Here is a 13,223-nt window from a genome sequence, read left to right as displayed (position 1 = left end):
ATCACAAACTTCCAGAACTTCCTTACAGTAATAGCTCAGCATGGATAAACTCACTTAAGCTCTCAGATTGTTCCAAGGATCATTAACAGGCTCACAGGCTAGGATGTCAGGACAGAAAAGCCCAGCAGAGAACATATCAAAGTCCAACCATGTTCCACAGCCTTGTAGGTAGAAAACGAGAGAAAATTAAACCCGGAAGTAATCATGGAACGTTACCAGTTCCACAGTGGCCATTCTAGATTAGAAAGCATGGCCCAAAGCTTTACACCAACGACCTCCCAAACGACACTGGCTTTATATGGAAGCATGAGGAGTTCAGTGCTGCCTCAATCTGTGGACAGACATCTCTACCGAAGCTATTAGAGTTCCCATTTAGTTTAAGTTTTTTAAGTAAACATTTTTATTTAAGTACAATACACATATTAAAAGTGTTAGTTGCTCAGTCATGTCCAACCGTTTGCAACCCCATGGACTGTAGCCTCCCAGGTTCCTTTGTCCAAAGAATTTTCCAGGCAACACTGGAGTGGGTTGCCATGCCCTTCTCCAGGGGATCTTCCCAACCCAGGGATCGAATCCAAGTCTCCTGCATTGCAGGCAGATTCTTTACCATCTGAGCCATCAGGGAAGCCACATATCAAAGAGCACCCCAAAGAGTGTGCAGTGTGATGAACTTTACAAATGAAAACAAAATGAACAAAGGCTTGGGGGTGGGAAAGTGTTGAGCAAGTTCAGGAAAAGGTAGGCTACATGTAAGAGAATGGAAAACAATAGCTTGTGAAGTGGGTTAATATAAGCTGAGATAGCATATGAGAAAGCACTATAGAAAGTTATCAAAACCAGTTATAAAGAAATGATTTAAGTGCATTACATCCAACTAGCCTAAGAAATTTTTTTGGCTAAAAATTATACTATTGCAGATTCTTTTATAGATTATTTTACAAAATCTTAAGATGGAGACCCAATCATGGGTCTCTTTATCAGTAGGTGGCAGGAGAAAGATTTAGTGAGAGCTTCTTGAAGCCTCTATAAAAGTAAGTACAGAATCCAAAGTTCATTTTACTTATACTTTATGTGTTTAGACTCCAAAATAAAGTAATTCCTTCTACTCTCAGATGCATAGGGCTCTACACATTTATCCACTATGTTTACACAACTCAAACATAGAAAATGGAAAGAAAGAAAGGAAAAAAAGAGGAAAGGATATGAGGAAGGGAGAATGTAATACTATGAATACTGGAGACAGAAGATACCTCAGGATTTTCACACAGTATTTCATCTAACATCAATACCCCATGGGGTAGGTGTTATCCCCATTTTACAGATGAGGAAATTGAGACCCAGAAACTTTTGCAGAACAGAAAATAAGCAGCTTCCATGAGAGGTCAGTGACATTTGCTCATTTATAAAAACTGGTGGAACCTACAGGACCACAAAAGCCAATGGGCCCAGAGCACAGGACCACAAGTCAGTACTCCTGAGAGCTACACATTGCTGGTAGAGAGCAAGGTCTTAGGGAGCAGGTGCTCTAGAGCGTGATGTCAAACTCACCCTGGGAACACACTTTTGTGGGTGAGAAAAGAGTAATCACAAACAGCTAAAGCCCCAAAAATGTCCTATGCAGACCATCAATTTGGATTGATTCAAAAGGTGTGCAGCAAAAGATACAGGCAGCTAGTAAAGAACAGTGTACGTCCCTGCTTGGAGGAGACCGGAGCTGGTAGATTTCCCACCACAAGGCAGACAGGAGGCGGATCTGGAGTGTGGTAGTTTATAAAAGGTGTGTGTCCAGAAGAGAACGCCACAGGACTGCCCCAGCCAGCCTCTCATACTAAAGTGTCCCCAGGGGCTAAACATGAGATCAGATGATCATGGCAAAAGAAGAGAATAGGTTGATTATGATTATTAATTATATCCCCTGGAAAATTATGTCTGTGCTCTCACTAAGCACAGATGAGATACCAAAACCCAGAGAAAATGTTTGAATTTGCATATAGAAATACACACATGTGCTTGTAGGTGAATAGAATGTTGTCTAATACGAGACCAAACCACAGCAGCTTCTGGAGAATGGAACTCAGAATGGGAAGGAGCATCTGCCCTGCTTTTAACATTTAACAACAAGGACATATATTATTTTAGTATTTTTAAAATGGTTATTAAAGTCCTCGTGTGTGAGTTAATTTTGTTCCAGATCTATACCACCTCAAATATGATTTATAATAAAAACTTCCTGGCTTCTTTTTATTTTGTACAAATTAATAATTAATCTCTTACATATGTATACACACACACATATATACTCCTTTCATTCTTAGAACACTCTAGAAATTATAAATTATCTCCAATTTACACCTAAGGCACAGAAAGGTTAAATGACTTGTCCAAACCAAAAAATGTAGTTGGAATTCAAACCCAAATAGCACTATCCAAAGCTTGTACTCTTAGCTACTCTTATATACTATCTCTTGAGAAACATAAATGTGTTGAGAAGGATACCAACCACAGCCACAAAGTTGGGGACCTGAGTTTTTTCCAGCATCTCCTTGAGTTGATCCACCTCCACTCGATACTCATCCAGCTGACATTCTAACTTCTCTCTGCGTAATCGTTCATACTCCAGCTGGCCCTGCAGCTCTTTGATAGTCCTGTCAAAAAATTTTGTTTTCAATCAATAACCAATATCAACTAGCAATTATTTCTGGTAATAGTGAAAAGTATCCATACATTATATTTAAGGCAAATAAATCATTTATTCAACAAATATGTATTAAAAGTCTATTATGAGCTCGCACTGATCTAGATCCTGGGAATAAAGTAGTGAACAAAGTAGGCCGTTTCTGCCCTCATGGGGCTTTCTTAGGCAGAGGAGAAAGACAGTAAAGAAAATATATGTACTTAAATATAAGTATGTTGGAAGGTAATAAATGCTAGGGAGGGAAAAAATAGAGCAAGATAGTCACAGAAGATGTTGTAGAGGAAGGGGTTAATATTTCGTACAGTGACCAGGGAACGCCTTACCGAGAAGGGGGCTTGTGAGCAAAATTCCAAAGGAAAGAGATAATTAAGTGGACACCCAGGGAAAGAGCATCCCAGACAGAACAGCAAGTGCAAAGGTCCTGAGGCAGAGAAATGCCTGGGGAACTAGAAGAAAACTGGAAGCCAGTGTGACTGGAGTAGAGTCTGAGAGGTAAAAGAAGCCAGAACAAGCAGGGTTGTACAGGTCACAGGGAGGACCAGGCTTCACTCAGTGAAACGGGAAGCCATTGGAGGGTCTCAACAGAGAGAGCAGGACTATAATAACAGATTTCTTTTGCTTTGTTCAGCTTTCTTTCTAATGATGTAAAATTCACTTTGTGTGATTACACAAATATCAAGTAAACAATCCAATGGGTTTTATTTCTTTTCTTTTTTCGTGGCCAGGCCATGCAGCATGTACCCCCTCCAGTGGAAGCACAGACTCTTTAGGCACTGGACCACCAGGGAATTCCCTTCAATGAGTTTCCACTAATGTGTACACCTTTGCATCCACCATGACTACCAAGATAACAAAATACTTGTGTCATCTCAGAAAGTTCCTCACATTCTCCCCAGGCAATCCTCACTTTGCAAAAGCACCCAAAATTCTGAACACTGATCATGTTAGATTAGTTTTGTCTCTGCTCATAAATGAAGTTGTACATTATATACATTTGTGGGCCTGGCTTCTTTCAGTGAACAATAGGTGAGATTTATCTGCTTGGGTTTTAACATGATTAACAAACCACAGGGTATGAGGGTGGGAGAGGAAGGAGCAGGGACAAGGAGTTGGGAGACATATCAGGACAGTGTGAAAATAAATGAAAATAAACCCAGACGAGTGATGCTAGGATTTGAACCAGAGTTATTTTCTGCCTTATTGGGATGATGAGGGGACCAGAACTCCCAAGGCATGCTGAGTTGGATGTCAGGTCTCAAAGAGGGCAATCTAAGAATAAACAATAGTAGCTCTAGTATGGAAGTGAGTGGGGTTGAGGCTGGGGATAGGAAAGAACAACATAACCATGGAAACCTAGAATTCAGAAAACAGGAAAAGAAAATCAGCCCCATGACTGATTCGTTTCATCTAACTAATAACAAAATCAAAAGGACATCCCTCGACCAATTCTTAGCCAGGTTTTCTTTACATTTACATCTAGTATCAGGAGTTTGTATCCAAAGAATAAATGTCTTAGGATGTACTCAACACAAAGCGGGGAACAAACAAGTGGATGGATCATGGAAAAAGCAAGGGAATTCCAGAAAAACATCTACTTCTGCTTCATTGGCTAATACCTTTGACTGTGTGGATCACAACAAGCTGTGGAACATTCTTAAAGAGATGGGAGTATCAGACCACCTTATCTGTCTCCTGAGAAACCTGTATGTGGGTCAAGAAGCAACAGTTAGAATCAGACATGGAACAACTGACTGGTTCAAAACTGGGAAAGGAGGACATCAAAGCTGTATATTGTCACCCTATTCCCTGGTGGCTCAGATGGTAAAGCATCTGCCTGCAATGCAGGAGACCAGGGTTCAATCCCTGGGTCAGGAAGATCCCCTGGAAAAGCAAATGGCAACCCACTCCAGTATTCTTGCCTAGAAAATTCCATGGATGGAGGAGCCTGGTGGGCTACAGTCCATGGGGTCACAAAGAGTCAGACACGACTGAGCGACTTCACTTACTTAATTTATATGCAGAATACATCATCTGGCCTGGATGAAGCACAAGTTGGAATCAAGATCACTAGGAGAAATATCAACAACCTTAGATATGCAGATGATACCACTCTAATGGCAGAAAGTGAAGAGGAACTAAAGAGTCTCTTGATGAGGGTGAAAGGGGAGTGTGAAAAAGCTGGTTTAAAACTCAACATTATGGAAGAAATGGACAAATTCTTAGAAAAGTATAACCTTCCAAAACTGAACCAGGAAGAAATAGAAAATCTGAACAGATCAGTCACAAGCACTGAAATCGAAACTGTAATCAAAAATCTTCCAACAAACAAATCCCAGGACCAGATGGCTTCACAGGTGAATTCTACCAAAAATTTAGAGAAGAGCTAACACCTATCCTACTCAAACTCTTCCAGGAAATTGCAGAGGAAAGCAAACTCCCAAACTCGTTTCTATGAGGCCACCATCACCCTAATACCAAAGCCAGACAAAGATGCCACAAAAAAAGAAAACTACAGGCCAATATCACTGATGAACATAGATGCAAAAATCCTCAACAAAATTCTAGAAAACAGAAACCAACAACATATTAAAAAGATCATACATCATGATCAAGTGAGCTTTTTCCCAGGGATGCAAGGATTCTTCAATATCCACAATCAATGTAATATACCACATTAACAAATTGAAAAATAAAAGCCATATGATTATCTCAATAAATGCAGAGAAAGCCTTTGACAAAACTCAACACCCATTTATGATAAAAATTCTCCAGAAAGCAGACACAGAAGGAATACACCTCAACATAAGAAAAGCCATATATGACAAACCCCAGCAAACAGTATCCTCAATGGTGAAAAATTGAAAACATTTCCTCTAAAATCAGGAACAAGACACAGTTGCCCACTGTCACCACTACTATTCAACATAGTTTTGGAAGTCCTAGCCACAGCAATCAGAGAAGAAAAAGAAATAAAAGGAATCCAGACTGGAAAAGAAGAAGTAAAACTTGCAGTGTTTGCAGATGACATGATCCTCTACATAGAAAACCCTAAAGATGCCACCAGAAAATTACTAGAGCTAATCAATGAATACAGTAAAGTTGCAGGATATAAAATTAATACACAGAAATTCCTTGCAATCCTATACACTATCAATGAAAAAATATAAAGAGAAATTAAGGAAACAATCCCATTCACCATTGCAACAAAAAGAATAAAATACTCAGGAATAAATTTACCTAAAGAAACAAAAGACCAATATATAGAAAACTATAAAACATTGATGAAAGAAATCAAAGATGACACAAATAGATGGAGAAATATACCATGTTTGTGGATTGGAAGAATCAATATAGTGAAAATAAGTATACTACCCAAAACAATCTATAGATTCAATGTAATCCCTATCAAGCTACCAACAGTATTTTTCACAGAACTAGAACATATAATTTCACAATTTGTATGGAAACACAAAAAACCTTGAATAACCAAAGCAATCTTGAGAAAGAAAAATGGAACTAGAGGAATCAACCTTCCTGACTTCAGATGACACTACAAAGGTACAGTCATCAAGACAGTATGGTACTGGCACAAGACAGAAATAGAGATCAATGGAACAAAATAGAAAGCCCAGAGGTAAACCCAAGCACCTGTGGACACCTTATCTTTGACAAAGGATGCAAAAATATACAATGGAGAAAAGACAATCTCTTTAACAAACAGTGCTGGGAAAACTGGTCAACCACATATAAAAGAATGAAATTAGAACACTTTCTAACACCATGCACGAAAATAAACTCAAAATGGGTTAAAGATCCAAATGTAAGACCATAAACTATAAAACTCTTAGAAGAAAACAGGCAGAACACTTGATGACATAAATCACAGCAAGATCCTCTATGACCCACCTCCCAGAGTAATGGAGATAAAACAAAAATAAACAAGTGGGACCTAATTAACTTAAAAGCTTATGAGCAATGAAGGAAACTATAAGCAAGGGGAAAACACAGCCTTCAGAATGGAAGAAAATAATAGCAAATGAAGCAACTGACAAAGAATTAATCTCCAAAATATACAAGCAGCTCATCAGCTCAAAACCAGAAAAACAAACAACCCAATGAAAAAAGTGGCAAAAAGACCTAAACAAACATTTCTCCAAAGAAGACATACAGATGGCTAACAAACACATCAAAAGATGGTCAACATCACTCATTACTAGAGAAATGCAAATCAAAACTACAATGAGATATCATCTCACGCCAGTCAGAATGGCTGTTATCAAAAGGTCTACAAACAATAAATGCTGGAGACGGTGTGGAGAAAAGGGAACTCTCTTATACTATCGGTGGGAATGCAAACTAGTACAGCCACTATGGAGAACAGTGTGGAGATTCCTTAAAAAACTGGGAACAGAACTGCCATACAACCCAGCAATCCCACTGCTGGGCATTCACACCAAGGAAACCGGAATTGAAAGAGACACATGTACCCCAATGTTCATTGCAGCACTGTTTACAATAGCTAGGACATGGATGTCCATCGGCAGACGAATGGATAAGGAAGTTGTGGTACATATACACGATGGAATATTACTCTGCTATAAAAAGGAACACATTTGAGTCAGTTCCAATGAGGTGGATGAAACTGGAACCTATTATACAGAGTGAAGTAAGTCAGAAAGAGAAACACCAATACTATATATTAACACATTTGTGGAATTTAGAAAGATGGTAACAACAATCCTATATGCAAGGCAGCAAAAGAGACACAGATGCAAAGAACAGACTTTTGGACTCTGTGGGAGAAGGCAAGGGTGCGGTGATTGGAGAGAATAGCCCTGAAACATGTATATTACCATATGTGAAATAGAGACCACTGCAAGTTCAATGCATGAAGTAGGGCACTCAAAGCTGGTGCTCTGGGACAAACCATAGGGATGGGGTGGGGAGGAAGGTTAGTGGGGTGGTTCAGGATGGGGGGACCGATGCACCCATGGCTGATTCATGTCAACGTATGGGAAAAACCATCACAATGTTGTAAAGTAATTATTCTCCAATTATTCTCGCACAGTCGTGTCCAACTCTATGCAACCCTATGGACTGTAGCCTTCCAGACTCCCCTGTCCATGGGATTCTTCAGGCAAGAATACTGGAGTGGGTTGCCATGCCCTCCCCCAGGGGATCTTCTGGACCCAGGGATCGAACCTGTGTCTTTTACATCTCATTCATTGACAGGCAGGTTCTTTACCCTAGCGCCACAAGGACAGTCCCACTGTATGGGGAAAACCATCATGATATTGTAATTATTCTCCAATTAAACTAATTTAAAAAATCAACTTTAAAAAAAGGAAGATCATGGGATCTGGTCCCATCACTTCATGGCAAATAGAAGGGGAGAAAAGTAGAAGCAGTGACAGATTTTCTTTGGGGGGGCTTGAAAATCACTGTGGACGGTGACTGCAGCCATGAAATTAAAAGGCGCTTGCTCCTTAGAAGGAAAATTATGACAAACCTAGGCAGTGTATTAAAAAGCAGCGATCACTTTGCCAACAAAGGTCCATATAATCAAAGCTATGGTTTCTCCAGTAGTCATGTATGGATGTGAAAGTTGGACCATAAAGAAAGCTGAGCACCAAAGAATTGATGCTTTCAAATTGTGGTGCTGGAGAAGACTCTCAAGAATCCCCTGGACTGCAAGAAGATCAAACTAGTTAATCCTAAAGGAAACCAACCCTGACTATTCATTGGTAGGACTGCTGCTGAAGCTTCAATACTTTGGCCACCTGATACAAAGAGCCAACTCATTGAAAAAGACCCTGAAGCTGGGAAAGGTTGAAGGAAAAACAATAAGGAGGCAACAGAGGATGAAATGGTTAGATAGTATCACCAACTCAATGGACATAAATCTGAGCAAACTCTTGGAGTTAATGGAGGACAGAGGAATCTGGCGTGCTGCAGTCCATGGGGTCACAAAGAGTCAGGCACAACTTAGTGACTGAACAACAATAACAAGAAGACTATTAAAATTGTAATGACCTTGGCTAATACATTTGGAGTCAATAGATTCAGGCCAAATCTTGGCTCCACCCCTCGCCCTTAGTCCTCTGTTTGTGACTTCATGCAAGTCTCTTCACCGGTAAGTTAAATCTTGGTTTTCTAATCCACACAGTGAGAGAACAGCTCATGGAAATATGAAGATTGCATCAAAAAATATATATGAGAGGCTTACCTAGTGCCTAGCATACTGCAGAGCTCAGAAGTATCAACAGTACAAGTAATATAGTAATCTGTCTCAGAAGTAAAGGGAACAAAATTTAAAGCTCATTATCTAGGAAATAACTGCTCCACTGTGAAGTACTTTTCTAGACTACAAGGGATCTAAGAAATTTTAGCTAGGCTCTTAGGCAGAGGCCAATACTAAAAACATTCTACATCTCAAAGACTTTACAGAGGCAGTGGATAGCTACTTGTATGATGTGATTTATGAAATACAAAGACACTCTGATTAAAATAAAAATTTTGTTTGGTCTACCACAACTTTCAAATATCCATGGAAAGATAGCTTATCAAAGACTTAAATGTTACTCTGAATAAATTACCAGATCTCTTACTGAGACTAGATGCAGAAGAGGATGAATGAAAGGGAAACAGGAGGTTCTAACAAGGAGGGAGAGAATCCAATGAAAGGAAAGGGCAGGGAAAGCAAAGAACCCATGTGCTCCGCTCTTTAAAGACCCACGTTTGCTAAAAGCAGAAGTCTCCCTGCTGCCTGCCTGTGTTCTCTGTGCACTGTGGAAAGGAGACAGACTAGCAGAGCAGCAGTGGGAGGAATAAGCACTTGACACCCTCTGTCTCAGCAGCTGTTCATCAACTACAGAGGGGCCAGATGTGCCAAGAGTCGACCTTAGGTGCAGGAAGTGAAAGGCGAGGGGGCCCTCACTGCCTCCAGGCTTGCGAGCATTCTGGGGGGCATCACCATCCATAAACACAGGACTGGGTCACACACTTGTGAGCAGAAAGTCCAATATGCCAGGGATGGCTAGAGACTGTGTTGGCTGAAAATCTCGAAGTAGCTGTCTCAAAAACAACAAGTCCTCCTTATAATGTTTTAGTTTTGCAAGATAGAAAGTTCTGGAGAACGGTTGTGTGAAAATGTCAATGTACGTAACATGACTGAATTCTACCTTAAAAACAGTTAAGATGACACATTTTATGTTACGCATATTTTACCACAATTTTTAAAAAATTTTAACACCCTCTCCATCTGAGAGTTTAAGAGGAAAACAGGTTGGAAACTCAAACCCTTTGGTGGGATGAAAAAACAAGTTCTTCAGCAACAAACCCTCACGTGCCATGTAGAAAGGTAAGTAAAAACAAATCACTAGAGTTTGAGGACATTACTTTGCAGACTCGAGCTGTTCTTTCTTCTGCTTTATATCTTCTTCTGTTATTCCTCCCAAATGTTTATAGTTGCTCTCAGCAATTTCAAGGAGGTGTCTCAATTCTACGATTTTCTTATAAGCTCTCACTGCAAGACAGAGTTGAATAGCAACCTAGTTTAGACAGGTAACAGCCCATGTGCTCACAGGAGGCCGGCCCTGAAGCATATTCTTCCTCTAGAGCCGTGTCTGTAGGTCAGAGGAAGGGGAGGGAGGGAGGGTGGCGTCCACACAGAAGGATAAACACCAGCAGCAGAGTGTTAGGGTGGACAAACAGTGAAATGCCTGACTGGGCGATGCTGCTGCCAGAGGAGGTCACTGTTACTGCTGTTATTAAAACCATGAACAGGGAGGGAGGGAGGCTGGCCAGCCGCGTTTTAGGACTACCCATCACGCATAATCTAATTATGTCAGACAGTTAGAAAAACTGAAACATGCTTGATTTCTTTAAGATAAACCAGACTAATACAATCCCCAAATTTTGTCATTAGTCACTTGTAGTACCTTCAAAAGATGATACTGAAAAGGAAGTTTGCTGATAGCTGCTTTGAGCTATTCTCCAACTATTAAAACTAACATTTTTCTATCCTTTCTGGTACTAGTTCTCAACCTGGGTTGATTTTTCTCCTAGAAGGAGTATGCGACAATATCTGGAAAACTTTTAACTTGCTGGAGGATGAAGGGAAACAGGCTCTTGGCATGTAGAGGCTCAGGATGCTACTAAAGATCTTAAAATACACACGAGAACCCCCTCAACAAAGAAGGATCTGGCCCAAAATGTCAATAGTACAGAAGCTGAGAAACTCTGCCATACAACTAGGTTAACAAATAACTTCCTCTGATTTATCTCTCTGTTGGTTAGAGTTGCAGGTTCCAAACTGTACACATCAGAATCAACTTGGGCACTTTTTAAAATGCATGTTTGAGCCCCATATCAGTCCTACAAATTCAGGTCTTCATACTCCTCAGGAGCTCCTCTGACAATGCAGATGCGCAGACAGATTTGGGATCCACCGTAACCACCAGCAAGCAAATAAGGGGATTTTTTTTTTTAATGTTACATAAGATTGAAAGAATTGTGACTGTTTATCTAATCTTTAGTATTTGAAGGCTATGTTTTGAAAAAGCTGTTCTATGGGATTGTTAAGAGCTAGGACTGATCAGGATTAGCTCCAGGAAGAGAGATCTTAACAGAGGTGAAACTTGAAATAAAAGTGCTAAGAGTTACCATGCATTTGTGGAGTGCCTATGATGGGCAGGACACTACGCTAAGTGCCTTGTACATTTTAATCCTCACAAGAACCCTGTCAGAAAGTAGAAATGGGCCCCTGGGCAGCAGTGAGTGTCTTCACTGAAAGCATCTGGATGCTGGATGACGTGAAAGGAGTGTTAAGCCAGGAGCCAAACGTCAAATGGTTCCAGGGTTCTATGATGCCATGACCCTAAACCTAACTCACTAAAGAATGCTCTGAACTGAAACTCAGTTCCAAGAATTCTGGGATGACAAGAAATCCAACCAGTTCCCTGCAGGTGGTCTTGCAAAACTTAGTGTTCCAAGAAGAGACTGGCTAGTCCTTTGGATTTTGTTGTGGCATAAAATTAAATAAGTATAAGGAAATAGCACATACAAAACCCTCACTAGCTGCCAACACCACAGCCAGGCGCCAGCAGTCTCACTGTATGACAAGGGTGTAAGAGCACGTTTACATCAAACACACCACGGCAGGAACCTGTTCTAGTTTCATTCATGGTCTTTCCCAAAGCATCTTTTAAAAATTTTGTGATTCACTGACAATGATACTTCACAAATATCTCCTGCTCAAATCATTTCAGAAGACACTGAAATTCTACAAATCCCCGGTTCATTTTCGGCAATTCTAGTAAGTCCTTGCTAATTCTCAGTACAATCAACAAAAAGAAATCTAAGCACAAACAAAATAAAAAATAGATAAAGTGGATTTCATCAAAAGGAAAAGCATGTGCACTGCAAAGGACATCATCAAGAAAAAAGACAACCCATGGAACAGGAGAACATATCTGCAAATCATGTGTGTGACACGGGACTTAAATCTGGAAGTTCTCTTACAACTCAATAATAAAAAGATAAATAACTCAGTTGAAAAATAGGCAAAGGACTTGGGTAGACATTTCTTCAAAGAAGATACACAAGTGATCAATGGGCACATGAAAAGATACTGAACATGCCACTAATCATTAGGGAAATGCCAATCAAATCTACCAAATGAAATACCACTACACACTCTAACCAACTATTAATATAATCAATTAGACAACAACAAGCTCTGGTAAGATGTGGAGAAACTGGAACGCTCACATATGGTTGGTGGGAATGTAAAATGGTGCGGCCACTTTGGAAAACAGTTTGAAGTTCTTCAAAATGCCAGACATACTTTTACCAGATGATGCAGCAATTCCAACTCCTAGATGTATCCAAGGAAGTGAAAATACATATCCACACAAAAACATGTATACGAATGTTCACAGCAGCATTATCCTTAATAACCAAAATATGGAAACAACTCAAAAGATCAACAACTGATAAATGGATATATAAAGTGTATTTAGCAGTAAAAAAGAATAAATATGAAATAATGATCCATGTTACAAAGTACATGAAGCTTGAAAACGTGCTAAGTGACAGAAGCTAGTCACAAAAGACCACAGATGGTATCATATCATTCATATGAAATGCCCAGAATAGACAAACCTACGGAGACAGAGAGTAGGTTAGCAGATGCCTAATCTGAGGGATGGTCTGGGGGTAAGGAAAAGAAGGTAGGGGTAATGGGTGTGAGGTTTCTTTTGGGGGTGAAAGAAATACTACAAATTTTATTGTAATAATGGTTGCACAAATCTGAATACACTAAAATCTTAATTAAATTGTACACTTTAAATAAGTAGATTAAATGGTATGTAAATTACATCTGAATAAAGCTATTTAAAATAAAGCTGTCAGGAAATTCTGAAGAGATCATTGACTCTGAGCCTTGCTGTGAGGTGATCCAGGTGGGCTGCTTGTTGGGAGCCCCTGGCATCAGCATCTTCACGCTGCATTCACCAGGAAAGAGGTT

General features: G+C 39.9%; 1 protein-coding gene across 5 annotated transcripts in view; it reads right to left on the bottom strand.

Moving 5' to 3' along the window:
* ANKRD42 (ankyrin repeat domain 42) overlaps positions 1 to 13,223 on the bottom strand; it is a 52,903-nt gene that overhangs the window by 2,613 nt on the left and 37,067 nt on the right. For all 5 annotated transcript variants that reach the window (XM_055581470.1, XM_055581471.1, XM_055581474.1 and 2 more), the window contains 2 exons: positions 10,094 to 10,220; positions 2,501 to 2,645 (listed from right to left, as the gene is read on the bottom strand). In XM_055581470.1, coding sequence (XP_055437445.1) covers positions 2,501 to 2,645; positions 10,094 to 10,220 — 272 coding nt within the window. The remainder of the gene's footprint in view (positions 1 to 2,500; positions 2,646 to 10,093; positions 10,221 to 13,223) is intronic.

This window comes from Bubalus kerabau, chromosome 5, assembly GCF_029407905.1.
Source record: "Bubalus kerabau isolate K-KA32 ecotype Philippines breed swamp buffalo chromosome 5, PCC_UOA_SB_1v2, whole genome shotgun sequence".
NCBI classification, from domain to species: Eukaryota; Metazoa; Chordata; class Mammalia; order Artiodactyla; family Bovidae; genus Bubalus; species Bubalus kerabau.
This window is presented reverse-complemented; position numbering and strand designations above follow the sequence as displayed.